At 37.5% G+C, this 27,989-nt stretch overlaps 1 protein-coding gene across 1 annotated transcript; it reads right to left on the reverse strand.

Moving 5' to 3' along the window:
- Positions 1–85: 85 nt before the first annotated feature.
- LOC117394533 (histamine H3 receptor-like) lies at positions 86–27,964 on the reverse strand. Its single transcript, XM_033992864.3, has 3 exons — positions 27,639–27,964; positions 15,813–15,979; positions 86–1,507 (listed from the first exon to the last, which is right to left on the reverse strand). Exons 1-3 carry the CDS (start codon positions 27,892–27,894, stop codon positions 683–685), a joined length of 1,248 nt encoding a protein of 415 aa, XP_033848755.3. The 5' UTR covers positions 27,895–27,964; the 3' UTR covers positions 86–682.
- Positions 27,965–27,989: the final 25 nt, after the last annotated feature.

Genomic DNA, 27,989 nt, shown 5'->3' on the forward strand with positions numbered 1-27,989 from the left:
GAATCGATTTTTAAATTATGTCAAACATCTCAGTCAAGTGATGCAAAAACACTGTATTATTTGTCACAGTTTAAAAAAAAAAAAAAAAAAATGTGTATAATAATGGTATGTTCCTGTTCCCTGGCTACAAAGTTTCATTTTGGTTTTATCGAAAAATTGATTGTATGACAAAACAAACCAATCATAACACTTACACCTTTATTTTACAATTATTTTTGTCTATGATATATATTTTTGCAGTGCTACTATTATTGTAAAACACATCAGTGCAAAATACATTCATTTTAATAGAAAATATTTAAAAAACAAACAATATAATTACAAATGAATACTGTATACCACAACTATGCATTTTCTTATTAAAACTACATTTGACCAAGAACTGGCAACATTCAAGTGCTGGAGTTACTTTAGATGATTAGCAAGCAGTACAGTAAGAAACAAGTACAAGGCTGTACAACAAGCAAAACATATACTGCATCTTTACCACTGTTTCAAGATACTGTTGGGTTCATGAACCGATTTCAAAATTACCAACATTTCCAAAAATACTAAGTTACACAAAGCTGCCATGGTTTGTATAGTGGTTCCCAATGGAGTTGGTCTGGTGGTTTGTATAGTGGTTCCCAGAGGAGTTGGTCTGGTTGCTTGTATTTTCCAGTGTAACTGACAGGGTTGTGGTTCAATTTGGCTCTATAGACTGTCGTTTTGGGCACAGTATCTTTGCAAAGGCTCTTCTAAAACTGCTGTGGCAGAGAGGATACAGAAACGGGTTAATGGCTGAATTCAGCCACAAGAGCCAAAAGGTGATTTCGTACCAGTGGTACTGCACGCAGCGTCCACTACAGGCTGCTCGGATGATCATCAACAGCGTATATGGAGCCCAACATATGCCAAAAATGCACACTATGATGGCAAGAGACTTTGCAATTTTCTTATCCCTGGACAGTCTGAAATGTGGGGTGAGTTTCTGTGACACAGTGTCGAACCGTCCGTCTGATGTGGAAGCGTCGACATTTATGCACTTTGAAGTGCATGACCCCCTCTTCTTTTTGAAGGCAAAGGTGTTGCTGGTGGAAGGTGATGTGTCCTCCTCCTCTGTCACCACAGCATCAGCCACTGGCTCGCTCAGAGAAGTTTTGCTTGTTTTCACAAAAAACACTGAACCCAGCTGCTCTTCATCCTGTCGGCTTCGCAAGTGGCCATTTCCTTCATTCACTGATTGTAATTTGTTTTTGTTTCTTTTTCTGATGTTCATGTAGATACTTAAATTGAAAAAGGTCACACTGATGAAAGGTGCAAAAAACTCAAATGTTGATGCACTAAGCAGGAAATACCAAGTATAGTAGAACTCAGCATAGCATTCTTCCCCGGGAACATTGCTTTTTCCTACAATAAACTCCCAGAAGATTATAGCAGGACCATAAAGGAGAAATGCTAACACCCACACAGCAACCATCTTGGTAATAGCATGCTTGGTCATTGTTTGCTGGGCTCTGTATGTAACCTATAATTTAGAAAGAAAGAAAGAAAAAAAGCAAGAAAATCAGTCTAAAAATGTAGCAAACACAGTATGGAAGCTAAATTGCTCTTATTGTATTACTTGTATTGCAACACTTGAAATGTATTTGCTTACGATTGTAAGTCGCCCTGGATAAGGGCGTCTGCTAAGAAATAAATAATAATAATAATAATAATAATAATAATAATAATAATAATAATAATAATAATAATAATAATAATAATAATAAATTGTGTGAATGCTGATTTGAAAACCAAGCCCATCCAGTACAAATGATAATTAGCCATATGTAGTATATGTTTAGAGTATTTTTTATCTGTGTACGTGATCATGCGTTCAATAGGAATCGGGATTGCTGCCTAATAGAGCTAATTTCCTTGAGCAACGTGCCTTGGCTTTTCTTTATAGACCCAATATGTGGTGTCTTTTTAAAGATTACACAAATATTATTCTGAATTCAACATTTGTTATTTTGTTTATGCATTATGAAAAGATGGCAGTGAGTAGCGTATCAACTCAGAAAGGTACGTTCTATTCTGAGTAGAACTGATAGAGATCTTGACCATCAACATATTTTTAAAATCCAGGTAATACAAAAAATAACATATGGGCTTTTGACAGAAATATAATGAGTTCTGGTTGTAAATCTCCCTCCCGACCTGTGAGGGCACTAAGTAGTGAAAGTGGAAGTCCTTGGACGGGCTGGCCTGACAGTTCATTTCCTGGGTCAGAAAGTCAGTCAGCCTGGAAGAAGGCGAGACTCCGTTGCAGGAACGTATTGACCTGGAAGGTAAACGAGGTAGCAGCTGCAGGCAATAGAGTCAGCTGAAATCGTTTACCAAGGGGTCATGCATGATAGCATAAAGGGGCCGGAGAATTGTAAATCTTTTCCTTCGCTTTGGTTACGAAACAAACCCGGAAGGACCCGTGCACTGTGTATTGAAAATATTGTGAGTGTTTGTTTGTTTGTTTGTCTTGTGTATAATTGTTACTTGTGTGTTCATAGACGGCTAACACGTTCCAGAGCTGTCGCTAAGGGCCAGCACTGAACCCGGAACAGCACTGCACTATTTGTCACTCTTTAAACTGTATCACCCACCATGAGCACTACAGCTGCAATCTCCGTGTTTTACGCATCGCTGTGTATAACCAGAGTTTATTATTTGGTCACCAGACCTGGATTATAAGTAAAAATAAAATAAACATTTTCCATACCAGATTACAAATCTCTGTCTGTTTATTCCTGCACTGCATCACCTCTGCACCTGTTCATAATCAGCAGCCACTTTGCCACAGGGCTGCAGTGCTCTCTGGGTTTATTGTGCCACAGAAAACCTTGATTATATATTTTTTCATAATGCATGGCAGCCAATATATATTTTGTGGTAGCATGGTCGGTGCAGGGTAATAATAAACAATTAATATTAGTCTGGAGACTTTGTTTGCAGTTAACTTCACTTGAAGCACTTACTACACCCTAGATAGTCCTCCCTAGCTAACAACAGGACGGCTAAGCCGTTTTTCTGTAACAATACATGTTACAGATTCCAAAGCTGTAATTTACACTTACATCCAGTTTTTCCAATTTTAACAGCACAGATTTCAACAGTAGAAATTTCCTTTCCCCTTTCCACACTACAGTCCTCCACACACTACACAAACTACACACTCCTCCACACACTACACACACCACACACACTACACACTCATCTACACACTACACCACACACTCCACTACACACTCCTCTATAGCACCCACAGTCTGAGGACAATGGAGAGCTTAAATACACAGGTTAATCATCATAACAATCAACTGACTTTATTCACGCAGCGGCCATGTTGGATTTGAAAACGAGGCTTGGTGTGAAAGCTACCACCGACACGTGGAGTAAATCAATGATTCTTGTACGTATTAGGGACGTACTACATGTATGACTAAATACGTTGTTTATTTGTTGAAATGTCCATGTGGGCTATGTTACGTTGGTAAAACCATTAGAGAATTAAAAACTAGAATTTATGAACATAAGAGTGCAATACGTAATGCAGACCAACATTCACCTGTTGCAAGACACTTTAATAAACACAATCATGAAGCTTGCTCTCTCAGATTTCTGGGCATTGAAATGGTTACAGATCCTAGAAGGGGTGGAGATCGATCGAAATTATTGCTACAAAGAGAAGCTTATTGGATTCACACTGAGGCATCATTTGGTAGGAATGAAGAATTGTTGTTATCAGTGTTTCTGTAATTTATTTGATTTATTTTTTTATTTGCATTTTTGACATGTTTACAAGCAGATGTATAGCAAAGTTTCTGAATTGGTTTTGTAATCTAATAGCTTTGTGTGATATTTACTGACATTTTAATAATGGTTATTGAGACTTTTAATTTGATGAATGATTCTCCCATTGGATGTTCTGTAAAAGTGGTTTGAATTTTCAATCTAATTTTATATATGTTTTATCATACAAAGATCTTTAAAAGTGCTAGTTGAATGTGATTTAAAGTTGTTGTCATTATATTATTAAGGAAATTGTTTTCACTAAATACACTTTAATAGCCCAATTGGTATTGCATTTTCACGCTCTTTTTAAAAAAATAACACCTGTTTGTTGTTAAGCTTATAAAAGAGAGTCTATGCTCATTATGTGTATGCACTGATGAAGGCTTGATTGTTGCAACGTGTTTGTTTGTTATGTTTCTGACATTATTATTTTTTTCTTTAATTAAAAACGTTATTTTATAAGGAGTGCTGGCTTCTTTCTACTTTTTTACATTCTTTTTTGAGTTTCAGCACCCACAGAGAAGTCATTAAGGTTTCAGTTGAGCGTGTTTCTTTGCAAACTGTTTGTACCTCCAATAAGGCAAGAAGAAATCGATCACTGGGCAAATAAAGATGCGTGAATTCCTAAAAGCACACAACAGAAAGGGTACAGATATCTCTAAATGGCTTCCTGTTCATTTGAAGATATCTTCAAATGAATAGAGATATCTCTAAATGAACAGAAAGTTATTTGAATATATCTTAAAATGTTTTAGAGATATCTCTTAATAAACAGGAAGTTATTTGAAGACATCTTTAAATGATTTACAGATATCTTTAAAACCCTCATTTTAAGTTATCTCTAAATGACAGTTTAGTGTACCATGCTAGCCAAATCCACATATTATTTAAAGATATCTCTAAATCATTTCAAGATATCTTCAAATAACTTCCCGTTCATTTAAATATATCTGTAAATCATTTCAAGATATCTTCAAATAATGTCCTGTTCATTTAAAGATATCTGCAAATCATTTGAAGATATCTTCAAATAACTTCCTGTTCATTTAAAGATATCTGTAAATCATTTGAAGATATCTTCAAATAATGTCCTGTTCATTTAAAGATATCTGCAAATCATTTGAAGATATCTTCTAATAGTTTCCTGTTCATTTAGAGATATGTCTAAATCATTTAGCCAATCCAGAACTAATGTAATCTTCTCTTCGTATATACATGCACGACACATCTAAAAGTATTAAGTACAGTGTCATGCTGAATGTTGCATTATTTTGAGATGTGTTTTGATGTTTTAAAAATACATCTAATTTATAATACCGAAAGTTCACATTTTAAAAATACATTAATAACAGTGTAAGTAATCATGGAAAAAATGCAATGAACCACACTGACACATGCTCATATCTCAAAATAATCCCAATAGTGCTTAATGCAGCATGCAAACAGCATTTGGTACCTTGTGAGCACATTCTGATTGGAAGAAAAAATATGAAGAAAAAAATATATATATATCAAATCAAATTATTTAAGCCAATTTTCCTGTTATGTTTCTCTGTGTTAAATTTGTTTTTAGTTGTGTATCCCTTTAAAAAAGACGGTCCTCTTTCTTAATTGATGCACATATCTTTTGAAAACAGGATATACCTTCCGGTAAGGGATTGGCCGGTGAGAGGAAACAGGATGGAGAGCACACGAGAGAGGGTATACAGGTTGTGGATTTGTTGATTTTCTTGATTTATTATTATTATTATTTTAATGTTTGAAATACATTTGTTAATCGGGTTCTTAGAAAAAGAAAAACGCCAATCAATTGAATAAAATGGTTAAATAATATTTTAATGTGTGGTGTTTGCCAACGAGACTAACAATGATAGGTACGTATAGGGTTTGTTGTATCTTAATATAAAATAAACTTAATTATACTGCATTTGTATTTTTAGCAGTATTAGCAATAATACAGCAAAAAATCTGCGAGCTTATGTGAATTATCCCACGATATCGCGATATGGCAATTATTATCGATATCGAAAGATAACGATATCATATCAAAATATCAATATTGGTGCCCACCCCTAATATATATATAAATGTAATCAAAGGGATTGCAGTAATAGAACCCTGTCTTAGAAGGTTGAAGAATAAATAGAAGTGTACAGTTCACTGTTATAAAAGCCTTATTTTTCAAAGCTCAGCATCATAGCATTTGTCATTTGTCTTACCTTGCTTTCATATGCTTTATATCAAATATTTTTTTTTCTAATTTCAGTGACTCTTAAGGCCTGATCACACGGGCGACCTTTGTTGATGGCAACAAGGGGACGACAGATGTTGTCGGCTTGTCGCCTCGTGTGACCACCCTGGTCAACACACCGGCGACGTGTCTCCAACTTAACACGATGTTATTTTTCAGGCGACACGAGGGAAACATTTTCAATACCAGCCAATCGTATTTGATAGTAGTGTTACATGATAATAAAGATATAGAAGACCATAAAGTCAGACAGACAGCACATACGGTATATTCTTTTAATTTTTTTTTTTTCATTTTTAACAATGCAGAAATTAGAACAAATGAGGGACATATTGGAAAGGAACATGAGAACAAAGAATAAAAAATACAATACATTGCCAGGGGTTGACACATTACATTCAGATTGCATTAATGAAATGTTAAGGTGATGAATAACATCAGACCATTTTTTAGAGATTTTATATCAAGCTTTATCTCATGAGTAAATTCCTTGTTATATTATTGAACCCATAAATGTTAATCAAAATGTAATTAATCTCATCCAATTTTGATTACAGCCACCCGATGTCCTTCAAAGTCAGATTTACTATTTACAGTTTTAGCAGATATATTTTTTAAACAATATAGCAACTCTGGGTGAACGAGAAGTTCCTTGGCTCAATAATATTTGGTCACCCCATTGGGATTTCCAAAATGTCACATTAACATCAGTTGAAGGAGTTTCTTGTCAAAAAAAAAAAAAAACAGTTTGATTTTTATTCCTTACAAATGAGAAAAATAGCCTTTGGTTTAGTGATAAATTCTAAGGCCCCTGATATTTAGATGTACTAGAGAAAGATAACTTTTAATATTAAACATTAATAAAAAACTAAGTTAACAATAGTAATGATCAACAATTACAAGACTGAGTAATATAAACCTTTTCCAGAATGACTGTTAGACCATGGATACCAGCATTTGCAAATCCTACATCTGAAATACCCATCCATTTACAACAGGACAATAATTTGCCTAAAGGATGTTATCTGTGGTTCTGTAATGGTAGTTCAAACATTTTGAAGAAAGAGACACAGACTCGACCTTGTGTGACTCGGACTCGGACTTGAACATTCAGGCTCTGTGACAAATAAGTAATTATTTCGCTTTACTACTTTAAACTGTGTTCTAAGTTTTTTAAGCACTGTAGAAATACATTTCTAAAACTGCATTCTTGAAAAATACGTAATTTGATTTTCCTGAACTCCCTGACTGTCTGGAATATAATTTATTTGTTTGCACTGAAAACAAAGAACATTGGTCACCTTAATAATTTCGAGTTTACTGAAATTAATGAAAAAAAAAAATCATATAAGTTATAATCATACTTTTAGAGCTTCTTAATTAATATCATAAAGTTGCTGTGTGATTAAATATTCAGTGCTTGGCTTCTAATCTCCACTCCTTCATGCACACGTCATCACTGTTTGCACGCAATATCAATGAATTCACCTGGCAAATTCAGTGTAAAACTAGGCACTAAAGTCTCAAATCGAAAATTGCCTACCGTCAAATAGACAGATAAATGAGACTGATATGACAGAAGGACTGATTGATAGCAAAAAAAAATTAAAAATGACAGAATAACTTATTACCACTTCATTTATCAAAATGAAAATAGTTAGAAGCTGAGCTGTGTTTCATCATTTGGTAATGTCTGGCAATTTCATTATCCAAATTGTTATTGTGAATGGCTGCCTTGTGTTCCGCTATTCTAATTTTAAAATGTATTTTTGTTTGTCCAATGTATGCTAGACCGCACAGACATTTCAACATGTCTATCACATGAGTCCTTGAATTTGATATGTTTTTGTCTGTATGTGGATGATTGAAATACTTAGTGTTCTGTGTATTCGAACAATGAATGCATTTACCACAGCGATGATTTCCATGTATTGGATTTTGCATGTCCAAAGCTTTCATTTCATAATCTGATGTATCATTACATATAAGTTTTAAGTTTAAAAATTGCCCAAAAGGTATATTTGAAATCACATGTTTTGGATGATCGCTTTTAGCATGCAAAATCATATTTCTATCAGTTGCTTTTTCGAAAAACAGATGTATCAAGCATACCATTGTGTGATGGGGTGCAACCTATTTTATGGTGGTTTTGTGTTTTTTGTATTGTTTAGAGTGAGTCTGGGGTGTGGTTCAGTGAGTTTGTGTGAGGAATGTGTGTGGAATGTGCCTGGGCTAATGAGGTGCGAATTGCCCAATTAGTCCAGGCACATGTATAAAAGGGAGTGGTTGGGTATGTTAGTTGGTGAGTGTTTGTGACTGTGAGAAGATGGATGGATGGATGGATGGATGGATGGATGGATGGATGGATGGATGGATGGATGGATGGATGGGTGGGTGTGTATGTATGTATGTGTGTGTGTGAGAGAGAGAGAGAGAGAGAGAGAGAGTGAGTGAGTGTGAGTGAGTGAGTGAGTGAGTGTGTGTGTGAGAGTGAGTGGTTTTCTTGATATAGTTTGTTTAAAGCCTGTTTTTGTGTTTGTCTTTTTGGTTGGCCATCGTGCCTTTTGTTTTGTGTATTTTGTTTAATTAAAAGTCTGTTATTTTCCCTGCACATCCTGGCTCTGAGTCTCCTTACCTTGGTCAGCCTGTCACACATTGAGATTAATCAAAACACGTAAATAAAAAAAAAATTAAATTTTAAATTAAAATGATCTGTATTAATATATTCTCCAAATAGGATTAAATCAGCTTCCGAACCAGTCCATACCATCAATATATCATCAATATATTTTCTCCAAAATTGCATATATAAACTGGCTTTCCAATAGCCCATTTACAAATTTGCATTATTCGGTGCGAATGGCGACCCAATTGTTGTACCTTGAGTTTGTAAATATTATTAATTATTAAATAAAACAATACAAATGCAGTTAATTCCAATAAAAGATGCATAGGTACATCGTTATTTTTTGAAAAAAATGACAACGCCTCTAACCTTGGAGTTTTGCAAAAAAAAAAAAAAAATAGCTGAAATAAATAATTGTAGATATCTATTTCTTGTAACTTTTTTTCCTCATCCACAAAAACAAAACTTTTGTTACAAAAGATTTCTCCTGTAATTACACCATGTAACAATTTTTTTTTTTGGTTCCTGGGTAGTAAGTGTTATTTCCTAATTGCTTATGCCTCAAAAGTATAGAAAATGGCTATTATTACCCACAAACTTTGCTTTTGTGACCAGGACAGTGATATTTTGAAATTTACCTATTTTCCAGAACATTCCAGATAGATTCAGTGCTGAGTAAACTTGGAGTAACTTCTAGAAATTTCCAGTAATATAAATAGTAGTATAAATACAGGGGCCTTAAGCCCACCAGTTCAGTTTAGTTCCAGCTGCCTAAGTGGATACATATCTGCATTTTTCTGAGATGGCATCAAGAGGCTGCAAGCATCCGGCAGACGCATTTTGCTATGTCTGCAGCCAATTTATCAAGACAAGAGCGAAAAAGTACTCCGCGGAAGCATCTGCTAAGATGTGTGAGGCCTACAAGGCATATTTCGGCATGCCTGTCGGGGATCAAGACAAACCCTGGGCACCTCATTTCACCTGTGAGCACTGCAAAAAAACTCTGGAAGGTAAGATGGACAATTGTTGCTCAGAATTTTATGTTATAAAATTTGTTAAAATTTTTAAAATTGTAAAAGTTCTTAATTTTAAAATGTTTTACAATTTTCAATGTTATTGAAAAAATATATCATATATGAAAAATGTTGCGAGAATCTCTTACACATTAGTCATGGGTGAAATAAATATATTTTTGTAGGATGGTACAGAGGGGAAAAGAGAGCCATGAAGTTCGCTATCCCAAGAATTTGGCGGGAACCCACTGACCACTCAAGCAACTGCTACTTCTGCATGGTGGACCCTTCCAAACGTCGGACTGGCAAGAATGCACCTGCTATCATGTATCCGGACCTTCCTTCATCCATCGCCCCAGTGCCACACTGCCATGAGCTCCCCATACCCACTCCTCCGGAGAGAGAGCAGCCGTCTTTAGAAGAGAGCAGCAAGTCAGAGAGCGAGGAAGACGTTGTAGATCCAGATGACAATTTCAGAGGTGGAGCTGAGGAGAGAAACCCATACTACCCCAACCAAAAAGACCTCAACGACTTGATTAGAGATCTTGGTCTCACCAAGTCCAATGCCGGGCTTTTGACGTCTAGGCTCAAGCAGTGGAACTTGTTGGATGAAAGTGTGCAAGTCGCAGATCAGAGGAAGTGTCACCAACCTTTTTCCAGCTTCTTCACCCGTCAAGATGGGCTCTGCTTCTGCCACAATGTGACCAGTCTGTTCGAGGCAATCGGAATCGCCTGTAACCAGAATGAGTGGCGCCTCTTCATTGACAGCTCATCCAGGAGCCTCAAAGCCGTGCTGCTCCATAATGGTAACAAGTACCCGTCTCTTCCCCTGGCTCACTCGGTGCACCTCAAAGAGGATTACAACAGCATCAAGACCTTGCTGGACGCCTTGAAGAATGATGAGTACGGCTGGGAGGTCATAGGAGACTTCAAAATGGTGGCATTCCTGATGGGTCTCCAAGGCGGTTTTACCAAGTTTCCCTGCTATCCTTGCCTTTGGGACAGCAGGGACACCAAGGCGCAATACCACAGGCGGGACTGGTCACAGCGGACCGAGTTCTCTGTGGGGAGGAACAACGTCAAGTGGGAGCCACTGGTGGACCCTCGCAAGGTGCTGATGCCACCACTGCACATCAAATTGGGCCTTATGAAACAATTTGTCAGAGCTCTAGATAAGGAGTCGGCAGCCTTCAAGTACCTTCAAGACTTCTTCCCCAAGCTGTCTGAGGCAAAGGTCAAAGCCGGTGTCTTCGTCGGACCACAGATAAAGAAGATCCTGGAGTGCAATGAATTCCCCAAGAAGCTCACTAGTAAGGAGATAGCGGCTTGGAACAGCTTTGTCGCAGTGGTTCGGGGCTTCCTGGGCAATCACAAGGCCGAAAACTATGTGGAGCTGGTTGAGACTCTGGTGAAGAACTACGGCACAATGGGCTGTAGGATGTCCCTCAAAGTCCATATCCTTGATGCTCATCTTGATAAATTCAAGGAGAACATGGGAGCGTACTCGGAGGAGCAAGGCGAGTGCTTCCACCAGGATATACTGGACTTTGAACGCCGCTACCAAGGACAGTATAACGAGAACATGATGGGAGACTACATTTGGGGGCAGATTCGTGAAAGTGATTTACAGTATAATCGTAAATCTCGAAAAACTACTCACATCTAAATCTTTTGTAGTCATTTTTGTATTACTTTAGTATAAATACATGTTAATTTGGATTCATATGTTGTTTTTTTCTGACTTTATGTGAACGAAAAGACACAAATTCACCCGTTTTCTCATTGGAAATAGGTCAATTTCAAAATATCACTGTCCTGGTCACAAAAGCAAAGTTTGTGGGGAATAATAGCCATTTTCTATACTTTTGAGGCATAAGCAATTAGGAAATAAAACTTACTACCCAGGAACAAAAATTGTGTTACATAGTGTTATTTGTTTTCGAGAAAATTCTAGAAATTATGAATTTCTATTGGGGTATGTAAACTTTTGACTACAACTGTACACACACACACACACACACACACACATATATATATATATATATATATATATATATATATATATATACACACACACATAAAAATAATAATAATAGCCTCACATTTACATCAGTAAATACTGTACCTTCTGTGGCAAATAGAGGGTTGGTAACAGGTGAGAACAGTAGAAACAGTGGGGTATTTCTATTGTTTCCACCTGAAAAGTTAAAGTAATTTGCCACAGTTTAAAATGAATATGAATAATACAAACATGTTGGAATATAAAGGGTTAAAATACTGTTCTTTGCTTCCTCCATAACATTGGCTTGATAGGATAAAAGACTGCAGTTCCCATAGATACAAGCACAGACGGGATAACTAACAGCTGGGTAAGCTGGAGGTAAATATAAATGGAGCTACGCTAGGTCAACAAAAAGGAAATGTTATCTTTAGTACTTGATGAATCATTTTAACACACAAAGTCCCGCCATTTCCCTTCCCCTTTAAAAGTAAAACTTCCTCTCAGGAGTGGTGCAAACCTGAGATATAAAAAGGACATTGTTTATAGCCTGAAAAGGAAAAACAACAAAGCCAAAGGAAACACGCAGACAGCGGTTTTAATAGCGGGTTTTATTTTTGAACTGTTTGTTGAATCCACTTTGCAAAGCCCAGCCTTCTGAAAACGTCAATTCAACATGGTTGGATGTTTAAAAAATCAGTTTGAGGAGCTGCAACCTGAAACAAAGACAAACACTGGATTAAAAATATTTAAAGGGACAGGGTGCATAATTGTAGGTGCAAGGACAAGTACCAACCTGGCCCTTTCCTGCTGACCAAAAGGGGGCAGCACTCGGACAGCAGCTTGTGCATGGATCATCGACCACAGAGGGGTGCCACCACACTCAAGCTGCATTCCCCAGCTCTCCACAAGGGGCAGCCTACTTACCTACCGCCTTCTGGTAGTGGTGGTGGGGATTCAACTGAACCTGGGAAAGGAAGAAAGAGAGTTAACACCAAGCAATTCAACAAACGGTGAACTAAAACAAAAGTAATTTTACTTACCATTTACAGTAACCCAGGTGAGAGGTTACGTCAACAGCTCCCAGTTGCAAAGCTGGGAAGAATCACCCTCCAGAGATTATTATTTAAATGAACTGTTAGTTGGAAGAGCCCAAGCTTCGGGCAAGGCTTTAAGTTTGTGTTGTTTGCTTTGTTATTGTTAAAGGAAAAAAAAGGAACTCATTAAAATCTTATTATTTGACGTTTATAGTCAAGCCCAGTTCTTCCCACAAACCTCGGTCATTCTACCAACAGTGAACACATCTTTCACACTTTATTTACTTAAAACTTGCAGTCTATTTGCCATCAAAAAAACATTCGCATTTAACACTGATAATGTGACCTTGACTGGTCATTTGCAGTGACAGGTTTTTTGAAAAATCTGATGATCTAGCAAGTCCGACAATTATATTGCTAGAAAAAAAAAAGTTTTATGCCAAAGCAACCACTACTGTACATCCAGCCACTGGTACACTTCAAGACCCATGGGATAAATATGTCCACATTGAGCAAGCATGGTTGTCCCGCAGAGGCACTAATCAATAAATTAGGTTCACTGCAGTGCAACTAATCTCAACCGTAGGTCTTTAAACAATAGACATACAAATTACTCATTCCGATATTTCTGAAACAGTAAACTTACACAACATGCTAAACATACCCTAATGTGATTGAGTACAAATCACATTAAAATCTCTTCAGATACAAACAAACAAATGCAAATTAGAAGAAAAAAAAATGAAATTGTTTATAAGAGCATTAATATAAACCACAGCAGTCACTTAGGATACTTAACTGCTGCCAGAGATAATGATCTAGCAGCAATGACCTCTACATTGGACATTAATGTTAAAATACTAATACTACAACTACAATATGCTATGACTACTACGACAACAGCTACTACTACTACTAATAATAAAATAAATAAGCTTTTTAATCATTTCAACTGACTGTTATGTATAAAATGTCCAACACGTTAGCTTTGAGTGTGTTTCTTTGGACTTTTGTTTGATTCAATTGTTAAAGCAAAATTTGCATAAACATAAAAAAAACAAATAAACTTCAGTAAAAATAAGTTACTGTGATGTCACTCGGGTCCTTTAATTTAGTAACATTAAACAGAATCTCTGTTTTGAAGTGCCCTCATGTTTCTCTTTAGATCTTGCTCAAGTGCTCTCTCATTTCGGAGCCAGTGGTTTTAAATTGAAATTAGAGAGCAGGATTATGCCAATGATAAGAAATCAAAAGAAACAAGGCCCTATTAAATTTCATATTTGTTAAAGCTTTGCATTCTATGTAAGGCTGATGTATCCATTTTCATGTCACATTAATATCCCTACAGCATTGCTACCATAATTTTCCATATACTTAACGAAAAGCTGGCAAAAATTCACAAATGTGACATTTCGAAATCTAACATGAAATACTGTACTACTATTATGGCTTCCGGTCGTCTTTTGCGATATCATTTTGTAGTTTCTTTGATTACATGATGTTAAATAAAGATCAAAATTATGTTCATACAGTTTTTTAATTTTTTTATTACTATTATGTATCTAAGATTCTATGTGGTGCAAAACTTTTGGCCATATCACTTTACTGCCCTAACTTTGTACCAGAGACAAGCGTAATAATAGTAATCATAATAGTATGTTCAGGTTTTTTTCTTAAATCATATATTCAGCCTACATAGTAAATCTTGTTCTGAAAACAAAATACATTCAGCCAACTTAACAGACTACATTGTTTTGATGTTGAAAATGGCATATCTGGGAAAGGTTGCAGGTCAGTAGTGTATACATCAACACCAGAAGCTCATATTAAAGGCACAGTGAAATCAACACGGTATTCTGATAAAACAATGTTGTGAAGCTTTTTTTCACACATTGTCCTCCAAAGTTAAAAAAGAAGGTTTTAATGTTCATTTGGCAGTCATTATTATTATTATTATTATTATTATTATTATTATTATTATTATTATTATTATTATTATTATTATTATTAATATTAATAATAATGTATGTATAATATGGATGTTAATATAAAAAAATGAGAGAATTGAAATTGTAAAGTTTATCCATTATCTCGATCGTGTTGTATCCTCAATCGATTTTGAATGAGTATCTGAGCCAATCAGAGGCCGAGATGTTTTCCAGCTATGATCGAATATTATTATTATTAATGATGTTGTTATTTAAACCACTGGCTAAACAGTTTAAGACTTCTAAGCATAGACAACTACAAAGCTTTGCTCATCTTTATTTATTTTTTTTAAAACAAATCACCAATTCGGACTGAACAGGGAGTCCAGTTGTCATCAACACAGATATTTGTGGTTTCAAATGATGTCCCTGAACAAAAGTGTGCAAATTGTAAAAAGGACCTGGCCAAGTACACACCCATGGGGTTCAGCAGCAAAAACACAAAGGTAGAGATATGGTACTGAGGGTTATATAAACTACAAACAGATACTGAACAATGGGAATCCAACATTGCAATGGAAATGAATAAGAAGATTAATGCTGTATTAACAATAAAAGTACTTGAAATGAGTCTTTTCATTTTACATTGTAAATTCATGTTACTTTCCAGCGGCCAGGACCAGAAAAGGGCTCTTTCATGCACCCGCTATACATATGGCTACATCATATCTCATTTCAATGCTTGAAGTCTTTAGTAATTGTTGCTAGCAACAATTTACTGTGCAGCACTCATGGCTAAGTTTACAGAAGAAAATATGGTGATGCCAATGTCTAAATACAGTACAATCTTCCTGTGAGACCCCTGGTTCGGTATAGAGGTAGTGGCAGATTTTTTAATTACAAATCACCAGGCTACAGAAGATTCATTTGGAGATCTCATTGGGACTTTAAAATCAATTAGGTACAACCGTTATTTGTTATTATTAAATAAACAGCTAAATAAATAAAAATTGCCTTAAAATGTTAGGGCCCAACAACTTATACCGAGTACCTATTTAAGTCTAGAGGCTTTATTATAAGCTTAAAAGGTAATTAAACACAGAGTACACAAAAGACAACATTTTAAAGGTAATAAAGATCAGACTTACAGCTCTAGTAACAGAAAGGAATCGGTCGTAGCTTATCAGGACTATATTGAAGACTGAGGCAGTACATAGGAGGTAATCCATCACCAACCAGAGTTTGCAAAGGCTTCTCCCAAACATCCATCGCCCAGTCAGTATATAAGGGATGTATACTGGGATGCAGAAGGCACCTAAAAAAAAACAGCAGTTACTTTGTTTAATCAATACTGTTCTCAAACGCATCTAGTTAATTCAAACACGATGTAATCTAACTAAAATCATTTTTTGGCTGGATCACTTTAAGAGAGGAAGATACACCATATAGTCGTATGATTATTTACACAGAAGACACGCCACGAACATTCATGCAGTACCATGTTTGAGTGAAGCTGGTTGAAAAACATACACCAAAGCGGTCAAATTTTGTATTTAAGGCCTTCCTCAGGAGTGTAAATGAACATGGTACTTGATGAATGTTCATGGAGTATTTTTTCTATATAATATATGTGTATTTATTTCATTTTAGCTAAACATTATCCCTGTTGGCAGCTGGTACTTGTTTGATGCTCAGAGAAGACGTTATAATAGACTGTGATATCACGTGGAGGCACCCCTGTACATTATTTAAGGGCCTTTACAGTCAGTTTACTAGTTTTTTTTTTTTCTTTCTTCCTTGTTGGCATTAGAATCACCATTTTACACACACATTTTTTGACTTTGGTTAATTAAGCCGGAAGATCGCATATATTTAAGATAAGTAAAAAAAATCCCTAAAATATAAACAAGGAAACTGATGTTGTTTCTCGGTTTTAGGTAGATACTAACAACTTTTTTTAAGCAGTTTTGTGTTTTATGGTTTGAACCGGGTCTAAACTTTATTCCATATGGATGTATCATGACTATTTGAATAACGCTGTGATTTACTTAGGAAGCAAGTCGATCAAACTAACTGCCCTGCAGGATAGTACTGAAACTTCCTGTATTTTACTTTCCTCAAACTTTCCAGTACTAACTTACTCAAATTTGATTAATGTTAGCAATAGCAGGGAACTGAAGGGAAGTTCAGCGAATTTAAGCAAAGTACAAAATATGCAAATTGTAACAATATAGCAGTGGTGGCCTTTGTTTTCAAATTGCATTGGTGTGAAGTTGAGAATCATTTCTTCTATAAGACAAATACTGTATTATGTACATCACAGACCAGAACTCACACTCATTGGATCTGTGGTTGATTTTTTTTGGACTTAATAATGCAGGTAAAATAAAAACTGGGGATTCAGATTCAAAGGTATTTAATTTTCAAAATGAAGTCCTTTTTCAAAAACAACTGACAGATTGGAAAAAAAAATACGATAAATTAAAAAAAACAAATTATTGACTTTTTTTGTTTGTTGCATAAATAGCCTTGGGTTATGCTGACATTTTGAAAAAATATATATAATTGAAATGCTAAGTAACAAAGTCATGGTTCAATACAAGCCACCCTCACTACTAGAACTGTGATAGAAGGGGTTCTCTTTTAAAAACATATTCCTCTGCAAGGAAGATTGACTTGCCTGCTTGGTCACAAGTGTAGTATAAATAGTGAACTATAAATGGCAGGCAGAACAGACTGCATCAAATCGATCAAATGAAGAAATGAAAATACAAAATATTCCTTGAGATGGAATTATGACATTATTTGTTATACTATCTACAGTTTACCTTTAAAACTTTTGATTCTGTGTATTAAGAAAAAAAAAACATTGTTTCATACTGTAATAGAAAGAGCAATGCCAGTTGCATGCATTCTAGAGATGCTTTATTAAAGGGAATTACATATTAGAGAGCATAAGGATATATTTTATACAGTGATAATGCTTCCGCATTTTAAAATGATAGTACATTTTCAGGCAGTTTGTTTTCTTTGAAACAAGTTGTGAATGATTCAGAACCTAAAAGTGGACAACTGATTAAAAAACTTGTGGGGATGTCTGTTTAGTTAGGTCTATTAGGCAGTTGGAAAAATCATTTTTCCATATTTTATTCAATTTTCAAAAGAGCATTAGTTAAGGCATGGAGCTGAGGATTTTGTGAAATCATGTTTTCCCAAACACCTAGTTTTTAGGACTTAATAATGCATGGAAAATAAAAACCAATCACTGGGGATCCAACAATAAAATCACAAGTTTTCTTTCTTTCTTTCTTTTTTTTTAATACAAAATAAATAACACTAAATTCAAAAATATATTGTTGACCATTTTCTCCTGGGAACTAGGCATTGGCTTTCTTGAAGAAAAATGAAACAGCTGATTAAAATATCGGAAATGAACAAATATTGTTTGTTTGCTTGTGAACTTATTTTAGTCTCCTGATATTAGTTTTGCTAGTAAATGCAGCACTACTTACAGTCACAGACAAAAGTATTAGCACCCATCTCTTATTATATGATAATTCAAGGTAACAGATTAAGGACAAGCATTTAGTAAACTTGAATCAAGTAATATAACAAATCATATTTATCAAAAAACAAACAAGCTTTTTTCATTTAAAGTATTTGTTCATGACAAACGTATTGGCACCCCTGCTTTAGTATTTTGTGTGGCCTTGTTTTGCTTTTATTACGACTTTTAGACAGCTTAACCAGTATGTTACATCTTGTTGAAATGTGGGCCCATTGTATCTTGCATAGTTTGCAGCTCAAACAGATTGGATACACAGAGCTTGGCTACAGCATTTTTCAAATCAGTCCAAAGCATTTCTATTGGATTGAGATCTGGTGATTGCTTAGGTCATTCCAAAACTTTTATCTTAATTTTCTTCAAGAATTCCAGTTGACTTAGCTGTATGCTTTGGGTCGTTGATGTGTTGGTAGATAAACTGTCTGCTAATCATCCTATGAGCAGAAGGTATCATTGTGCTTTGTATAATGTTCAGATATGTGACTGCATTCAATTTTCTTTGGATGCACACTTCTTTAAAGCACTTCAGTTGAATTTGTCCTGTGGCACTTATTGATTATTGCTCTGATTTAGAATTTTGGTATTTCATATGTCTTTGATACTGTTCTGTAGCCATTTCCTTACAATTGCATCCATTTGTTAAGAACTTATGAAAGCATGTTTCAAACAGTCTCAATTGTTTCCCAGTTGGCTTTTTCTAGTGCGTTGCCAGTTGTGCTCAATGCATTTTTGTGGCGAACACCCAAATACCTATTTTTCCCTGAAAGCAGGGTGTACTTACAAACCTTGAAAACAAACTTCCATGACATATCTGGTTTCCCAATGTGTTGGGAGCAAAAGACTGCACACATGTGCCGCTAACCCCTCCAGCTCATTGTGAGCATCTGTACAGGAATAGGAAACACCTATTCTATTAATGTGCAGGTTGTAATTGTGCACTGTTTAGCACTGCACTACTGACTAACTTAAATAAAAACTGACAGTATACATTTGGCTTATAGGCTACTCATTATAATACGAATTACTGGTATAATGCTAAATTTGTTGATAGTCCCTTGAAATTCATATTAACGAGCATTGACTTTCGTCCTGTAAGTATCATAACTTGTCAATGCGGCACCATAATCTATTTTGATGTTAATTGTCTAGGCTACTAAATAGGCCAAGTTAAAAATAATAATAATAAATTTAGTTTCAATTTAAATTAATCCTTTATTCGCATTGTACACCAATGTATACAATGCAGCAGCAGGATTTATTTTGTGTTACCGGTGGCCTACAGGCTATAGTAAAAAGAAAGTGCACCAGGTGTTCATTTGATTTTACTACTGTACTGTATGCTGTATAGGCCTACTGTACAAATGTATAGTTTTACATAATGTACTGTGCAGCCTACCCAGAACACATTAGTGTTATTTCAGCTCAATGATTTATACATTTAAAATACATTGAGCACTATAAATGTATGTTTGTGCGATTTTATTGCGTTTTTTAAACCCGACACCACCGTTTTTTTTATATATGGATAAATATATGTATTTGTTTCTATTATAATATTTTTTTAGTGAGTTTTAGTGAGTGTGGCAAATACATGTGAGAAAGTGGCTGGAGCCTTAATTAGGTATTAATTATTGATTAATTAGGCTCCAGCCATATATAAGCCAGGAAAAAGTCATTTGTCTGTGTGGAGTGTTGGTGAGTACAGGAGACTGTTTGGAGAAGAAAAGACAAACAAATGCTACTGGTGTATTTTCTTGAAAGGTACTCATTTTGTTTATTTTGTGTTGGTTTATTTTGGCCCTTGTGCCTTTTTATTTGGTGTTATTTAATTTAATAAATACGAGCACAGCAGCACAGTTTTGCCCTGCACTACTTGTGTTTCTGAGTTCTTCTTCCTGGTCTGGAGTCACCACATGAGCCAACCTGTTCACACATGATGCTCAGAAGTGGGATACAGTGCCTTCCGAAGACCCAGGCCAGAAGCAGTAGTGCGGGTGCATTTTTTGAGAAGAAGTATTTCTTTTTGGAAAATGGGAAGGCGCAGCCACAGGAAACAGCAGCAGAAAACCTCCCCAGCATCTGTCAGGTCTGCCTTGTGGACGAGTGGTGCACTGGTTGTGATGAGTTCAGGCACACAGTGGCCATCTGCCCCTCACAATATCAGGGAAAGGAGTTGGCTGCCCGAGCGAGCCAGGACCAGGAACCCCGGAGAACCCGGAAGAGCCACCGCCCTCAAGCATGACCTCAGAAAGAGGAACCACATACCCGTGCATCAGAGAAGGGGAAGGAGTGGTTGTCCCCAGTGCAGGAGGAAGAGGTGCTACTAGTTCCAGTGCCACCGGGTCAAATATTGTCACAGCAAATTCGGGACTGGATGCTGGACCTTAAGGGGGACATGATGAAGGACGTCTCCGTAGCTATCAACTTGCTGTGGGCTCGAGATGGGAAGCGACGGGAAGCCTGGGAGAGGCAACACAACCCAGCGTCCCTTTACAACATCACAGCCATGGTACTGAACTACTTGACTGCAGAATTGGGAGAGGCCCCACCATGTCCAGCACCCAGGAGGGGGGGAGCCAGAGCGTACAGAGCCCAAGAGGGGGGAGCCGAGTGGCCAGCGCCCGAGAGAGAGCTGTACCAGTCTCCAGTGACCGAGGGAGAACAGCACCAGTCTCCAGTGACTGAGGGAGCTCTGCATCAGTCTCCAGTGACTGAGGGAGAACTGCACTAGTCTCCAGAGATAGAGGGAGACTACCTGTTGCTCTTGCCTCCACCGCTAGAGGGAGACTTCCTGTCGCTCCCGCCTCTACCTCTAGAGGGAGACCGCCTGCCGCTTCCGCCTCCAGCACTAGATGGAGACTACTTGCCGCTCCTGCCTCCACCGCTAGAGGGAGACTACCTGCTGCTTCCACGTCTGCCACTAGGGGTGGACTGTCTGCTGTTAACGCCACTGCCACCAGAGGGAGAGGCTTTCCAGCGCCAGAGGGGGTGGAACTGTTGCCGTCCCGAGAGCTACAAGGGGAGGTCGTTTCCGTCCCAAGAGCCAGTGGGGGTGGAACCGCTACCGTCCCGAGAAGCAGGAGCTGCCTCTACCTCTACCACCAGGAGGACAGGAGCAGGAGATGCCTCTCCCTTCAACAGAGGAAGGACAAGGACGTGGCATTGGCGTCCCTTGGCAGCCACTGAACATGCTGCTGATGGGGGCACGGCGGAGAACAGCCAGACCGCAGCTGCCGCGAAGAGGGCCAGCACCGCCACAGCCACTGCCAGAGTGACTGACCCCAGCACCACAACTGTTCCTGACTCCATCGCCAGAAGAAGACATGGAGCTATGGCCGCTGCCTCCTTGGCCAGAGGCTCCCACGCTGTTGTCGGCACCAGCACCGCCCGGGGTTGCTGAACCCACACTGCCCAGGGATGCCATGCCCACACCTCCTGAGGGTCCGCTCCAGCCGTCACATCCCGAGGGTTCACTCTAGCCGTCGACTCCAGAGGGTCCGCTCCAGCCGTCACCTCCCAAGGGTTCACTCTAGCCATCGCCTCCCGAGGGTCTGCTCCAGCTGTCACCTCCCGAGGGTTCACTCTAGCCGTCGACTCCCAAGGGTCCGCTCCAGCAGTCACCTCCCGATGGTTCACTCTAGCCGTCGCCTCCCGAGGGTCCGCTCCAGCCTTCACCTCCCGAGGGGTCACTCTAGCTATCGCCTCCTGAGGGTCCACTCCAGACGTCACCTCCCGAGGGTTCACTCTAGCCGTCACCTCCCGAGGGTCCGCTGCAGCCATCACCTGGGGAAACCAGGTCACCGTCATCTAAGGATACCAATTCGCAGCCCAGGGTCTTTTAGTGCTGCTGTTGCCGCCTCTGCAGCCAGGAGGCCTGATGTTGCCGCCTCCGCAGCCAGCAGGTTGGTTCCCATCATCTGTAGGTCTTTTGCTGCTGACTCCCGGGGATTTGTTGCTGCAGCCCCCCGTAGCCGCCTTGTTAATTCTGTTCCTGTGGAAGGACGTAAACTGGAACTTTAAGGGGGGAGGTGGCCATTAAGGCATTGTGTGCTGTGCACAAGGGGGGGCGAGTGTGACGGATAAATATATGTATTTGTTTCTATTATTATAATATTATTTAAGTGAGTGTGGTAATATTGTTCTACTTGAGTACTTCTTCCTGGTCTAGCGTCACCACACGAGCCAATCTGTTCACAGGTATTATATAAGCACACCAAGGATCTACTTTATAAAATGTCCTGTGAAGGTGTTTATTGATGCCTTTTATCAATGTTCTATTTGACTGTTTCATAAGATAACATACATATTGCATGAGCCTGGCAGATGTAATGCAAATGCAGCTGTCAATTAAAATCATTAAAACAGTACACTTCCTGGTATGTTACATATTCTTACAGACAGAAATTAATTGAAAAGACATACAAACTGTACACTATCAGATGACCAGAAACAGACCTTGCCTTGCAAGCTGTATAAACCTGAAACACCCAAGCAACATTCCTTTTTTATAAACCCATCAGACAAACCTGGCACCACAAGAGGGATTCTGAAAGGGTTCTGATTAACTGATAAAATCACCAAATGTACCACAATAGTTAGTCTCCAGAGGCTCACCTAGCAAATGGACTGCCGTGTCACTACATTGGTGATTGCACTAACTGGGGTCAGTTTACAGTTCACATGACAAACAAAGACAAGCAGAGTCCTTCAGTCTGAACCCTTTCCTCCTGTGTTCAGTAGCTGGCTTCATCTACAGAGGGGATTTGCTTAACAGTGGGGAGAAAAAAGCTGTCCATTAATCTTCCATCCTCCTTTTTTAAATTGGGGTGAAAACGGGGTGTGATAGGCTGCGAGTGGTAGGATGTACAAACAGAATGTTCAGACAATACTTGCAATGCCAAAACAGCCGTATTTACTTTAAAGGACACACATAATAAATCAGTCGCCCCTATACCAGCAATGGTATAGGGGAATCCAAATACGCTGGGTTGCAGTCCCAAACAAAAACAACACTCCTTTAACCACAATCCTCTGTGCACAAAACTGTGCTCTGCAAGTCGGGTGTATGCAGTGTACGTGTCCTTGTGGTGCTGTGCTGGGAAATGAGGCAGTGAGTCGTAATGTGAGCTGGCTCCGTGGCTGCAGCTCCCGATCTCCTCCTTACTCCTCTGCAGTACAGACAAAACACAGATGTAACAAAACAGACAAACAAAGCTCCGGCCATCGGTTACGTTTTCAGCGCAAGGTGCTATACTCACGCAGCTGCATCCCCTTTGTACTGCCCAACTCCTCCATGTAACCAATCGCTGCCTGGCCTGCAGCCGACTGCATGGGAATCATTTGGAGAATCGTTTCCCTCCAGCTGGGGAAGTGTACTACCAACCTCACATAGCACCCTTTCTGATCGGGAGGGAGATTTACAGCATCGATTCTTTCTCTCTTTATCACACAGGGAAAGAGGGAAGCACTAACCGAAGCTTGTTGCAATTGATAAACAGATTAATTTCACACATATTAAAGTGATTACCATAGGTATTGCCGGTTTGTGGGCTGGATTCAATTGATGTGACAAGAGTGGAGATTGATATTAATTCTGGAAGATGGGATCAGAAGAATACACCGGCTATGTTTGTACAGGGCAAATGTGTTCAGTATTGTTGCAGCTTTCCTTTTATTAACAATTACTGGTCATAAATGTACTTTGCCATTTCAGAACATTAAAACTTCTGCCACTTAAATCATACATCCTTACTACAGGGGTTTGTTTGCAAGTTTGCTTACCACCTGGCTGCATTCATCATTAATAAAATCAACTGCATCAAAAATGTTAATGAAAAAAAGTATATTGCCGATATGGCAAATTTCTTCATATGAAGTGTAAATATTTACTACAATTCAACAGCAAGAATGTACATAAGGCATCATTTTACATTTGTTATTATGGCTAGATATATTTATTTTATCTGATCTTCCCCAAAATCCAATCAATACGCCTTTATGAGGTCTAATTACTATACCTGCTAATATAGAAAGAAATCTATTCAGCCTTTTTAGAGACATTGGGTTGGGTTTTCCTCTTCCCTTTATTAATCTGTGTTGAAATGCCTTGTATAGCCTGTATAAAGGAAATGGGATTTGAAGCTTAATGTCTGTTAAGGGCAAGAAACTAAAAATAAACAGATATACTGTAATTCCAGTGTGATTAAATTGCCAGTTGAGACATTTTCTGTAGGTGACTTATTACTAAGGTTAATACATTACACAGTCCATACAATAATCTTCTCACAGAGGGTGCTTATAAATATAACGCAAATACGTGTATAATGGTCTGACTCTGAACATGAAAAATATTCTGTATAACCTACACCAAATGTACAGGGTGATTCACTTAACCAGTTCATGGATATGCCAGTAAAAAATCAAAGAAAAATCAATGAATACCAAAAAAATATTTGATAATGCTCAGGCTACAATCACAGGTGTTGAAAAGACATTTAGAAAAACATTCTTCAACATTAGTATATGTAACCGGACGAAGGTCAGGTGCGAACCTGTAACCTCCCACACTGCAAGCAAACGTCTTAATCAATATGCAGAATAGCCAGGATCATCTGCAGTAGTAGTTATGAGCTTTTAATCTCATCTCATCTCACAGACTGGGGACAGAATCTGTAACAGCAGTGCATCAAACAACACTGCCCATTACACATACACATAGTGTTATACCATCTACAGTGGCAGAGAAAAATATTGGCACCCAATGCTTAATGTAATTCAAGAAAACATGTTAAATACAAGCATCTAGGGAACATTAGCCACTAATTAATATGATAGAGACCAAAATACACCATTTCTAGTAGTTTACATTTTTATATATAAAAGCAAAAGCACTTAAGCAATTTCAACTGTAAAAATGTAATATAACTAATTAAAAAAATAATTGATTGAAAACCATTACATAGTAACTAAGTTGCATTATAAAGTTAAATGCCAGAAAAAGAGGTAATTATTTCCCACATCTGTTGAAGAAGAACATTTTGGTAACACAGCAGAGCATGGTCATGATAAAGGAGAAGGATTACTACAGTGAAGGAAATGGCTACAGAGCAGTATCAAAGAAATATGAAATACCAAAATCCACAATCAGAGCAATAATCAAGAAGTGCCACTGAACAAATTCAACTGAAACGCTTGAAAGAAATTGACGCTCAAAGAACATTACGGGTACAGCAGGTAGGAGAATCATCTGAGCAGCTAGAAACAAAACAAAAAAAACCCTACCCTAACCCTAAAAAGACTACCAGCCGAAGACTTAAAGAAAGATTTAGTAGCATCAGGCATAATAGTTCATGAAAGTACTGTACAAAGGCACCTGAACACAGAAGAGTTATATGTCTAAAATATAACTTCCCCCCAAAACGGACCACAGTATGTTTGGACAAAAAGTGGGAAAGCCTTCAATGAAGAAAACCTTGTGCCTCCAGTTAAATGTGGAGGTGGTTCGGTCATGATATGGGGGTGTTTTAGCAGTTCTGGAGACATTCATGTTATTGAAGACCGAATGAAAGTAGTCACCAGATCTCAATCCGAATGAATGCAATCACCAGATCTCAATCCAATTGAAATGCTTTGGACTGATCTGAACAAAGCCTTTGCCAAGCATTGTGTATCCAATCTGTCTGAGCTGAAGGAAATATGCAAGACAGAATGGGCCCAGATTTCACCAACAAGATATAACAAACCAGTTAAGAATGATCATAAACATCTGAAAGCCATAATAAAAGCAATACTTTTGTCATGAATGTATACTTTAAATTAAATAAGTTTGTATTGTAGTGTTTGTTTGCTGATAAATATTATTATTTTTAAAATACTAGAAATTGTGTATTTTGCTTTTTGTTTTATTACAAAGTGGTTAACGTTTACAAAATGCTATATTAAGATACAATACTTGAACATGTTAATTGTTTGTAAAAAAAAAAAGTATAGATTTAAATAGAAAAGCTTTACATTCTTTCTGACTGTTAGGGTACTAGAAAATTCAGATGACCTTCTGATTAAAACAAAATAACACTAATAACTGACATCTTCAAAATATGTGCACTAGTTTTAGAATTAATAATTACCCTCTAGTAGTTGCCAAAGTCTCTGACAAATGAAACCCAATGTCAACAACAATTTGGAATAACAAGTTAATGCCACATATGTTGCCGATTTTTTTATTTTTATTTGCATAATAATAAGGTTTGCAAACAATTATATATGTCCTGTATACCACAGAGACAGGAGCAACTGTACATAACAGGATCCCACGTTTTTACACAAAATCATACTTTTGAAGTATGACCACAGCAAGAGGGAGGTCGGACGCTAACCCACAACCTCCACCTCTGAAACAGAGCGCCGACACAGCTGTACAAAGATCCGGGCTCCCAGTGTGCAAAGGCCAGATCCCATAACGCATCCGAATTTAACGTGAGTCTAACCAGAAAAAAACGATCACGTGCAGTCCCTATTCCACCTTGCATACTGAGTCAGTAATTATCGTACTACGGTGATGCGTCGATTTTGGAATCGAAACAAGTTCGATTTGATCCGATTTGACGTGCGTTAAAAAATACGTTGACCAATGAAAAACGACTGGGAAGACACGTGGGATCTTGCAGTTCCCACAACAAAATGGAAAATCTAACTGTGTGTTTATCCAAACAAAAATTACTTTACGATAAATCTAACAAAGATTACAAAGACTTTGAAAAAAAAAAAAAAAAAAACATATGGAAAGATATTGCCGTGGACTTGGGCATGAATGATATGTACTATAAAACATTGTATTGTGTTTTCTTAATATATAGAAAGTAGACAATTCAGAGACATTATATTGTTTCAAATTAATGATAAATGTAAACTGAAACAATAAAAAAAAAAATTACAATAGATTAAATCAGAGCATAACACCTTGTATTGAGATATGAGATGAAAGTGATTAAAAAATAGTAACAACAAGATGTTAAACTTTCCCTTATATATATATATATATATATATATATATATATATATATATATATATATATATATATATATATGTATATATATATACAGGATATAAAGCGTTTGTCATACCACAAAACAACTTTGATACATCAGCACGCATTTGTCTCTCCCTCGGTATACCTTAATTAAACGCTTTGCACGTCACCATTGCACTGTATTAAATATATCATAATAAATAAATAAATAAATACAATTTAAAAAGTCCCAACGCTCCATAGCACAGTTACGTCATATAGCATTTACTGTTCGCAGCAATAAAACTAACATATATGCATTTATTGTACAGTAGCTACCAATTCTCAATTAAGTTAAGATACTGCAGACAGATGTAAACCACAAACAATAAGTGACTTACCTACTAAGAAGTCCGAAATGGCCAAATTAAGGAAGAAATAATTGCTTTGGTTTCTAAGGCTCTTATCCACAATAAAACCCAGAATAACCAGAGCATTCCCCAACACAGTGACTGTAGCCACTATGACCATAAGAACAGCCAATATCACCATGATACAGCCAGAGAATGAAGCTGCTGCTTCCCCGTTCACCTTCGAGGCATCACTGACAGCGGTAGACATCGTGCTTATATTAAAACCAGTTAAACCCCCTCCCATAGTTTTTTCATGAAAAGATATACGTTTAAATCACCAAATATAGTTTGTTCGTAAATTCACCCAGTTTACAATGGGGTGCTTGAAACAGCTCATTG

This window comes from Acipenser ruthenus, chromosome 3 (genome assembly GCF_902713425.1).
Source record: "Acipenser ruthenus chromosome 3, fAciRut3.2 maternal haplotype, whole genome shotgun sequence".
Taxonomy (NCBI): domain Eukaryota; kingdom Metazoa; phylum Chordata; class Actinopteri; order Acipenseriformes; family Acipenseridae; genus Acipenser; species Acipenser ruthenus.

What these genes read in the sequence shown, in the direction of transcription:
- LOC117394533 (XM_033992864.3), bottom strand. Translation starts at nt 27,894, where the DNA reads ATGGGAGGGGGTTTAACTGGTTTTAATATAAGCACGATGTCTACCGCT. An exon ending in CATTTCGGACTTCTTAGTAG is followed by an intron (nt 15,980 to 27,638) that starts GTAAGTCACTTA and finishes GTTTTTTTTTAG; the next exon opens with GTGCCTTCTGCATCCCAGTA. An exon ending in TCCTTTCTGTTACTAGAGCT is followed by an intron (nt 1,508 to 15,812) that starts GTAAGTCTGATC and finishes TCTAAATTATAG; the next exon opens with GTTACATACAGAGCCCAGCA.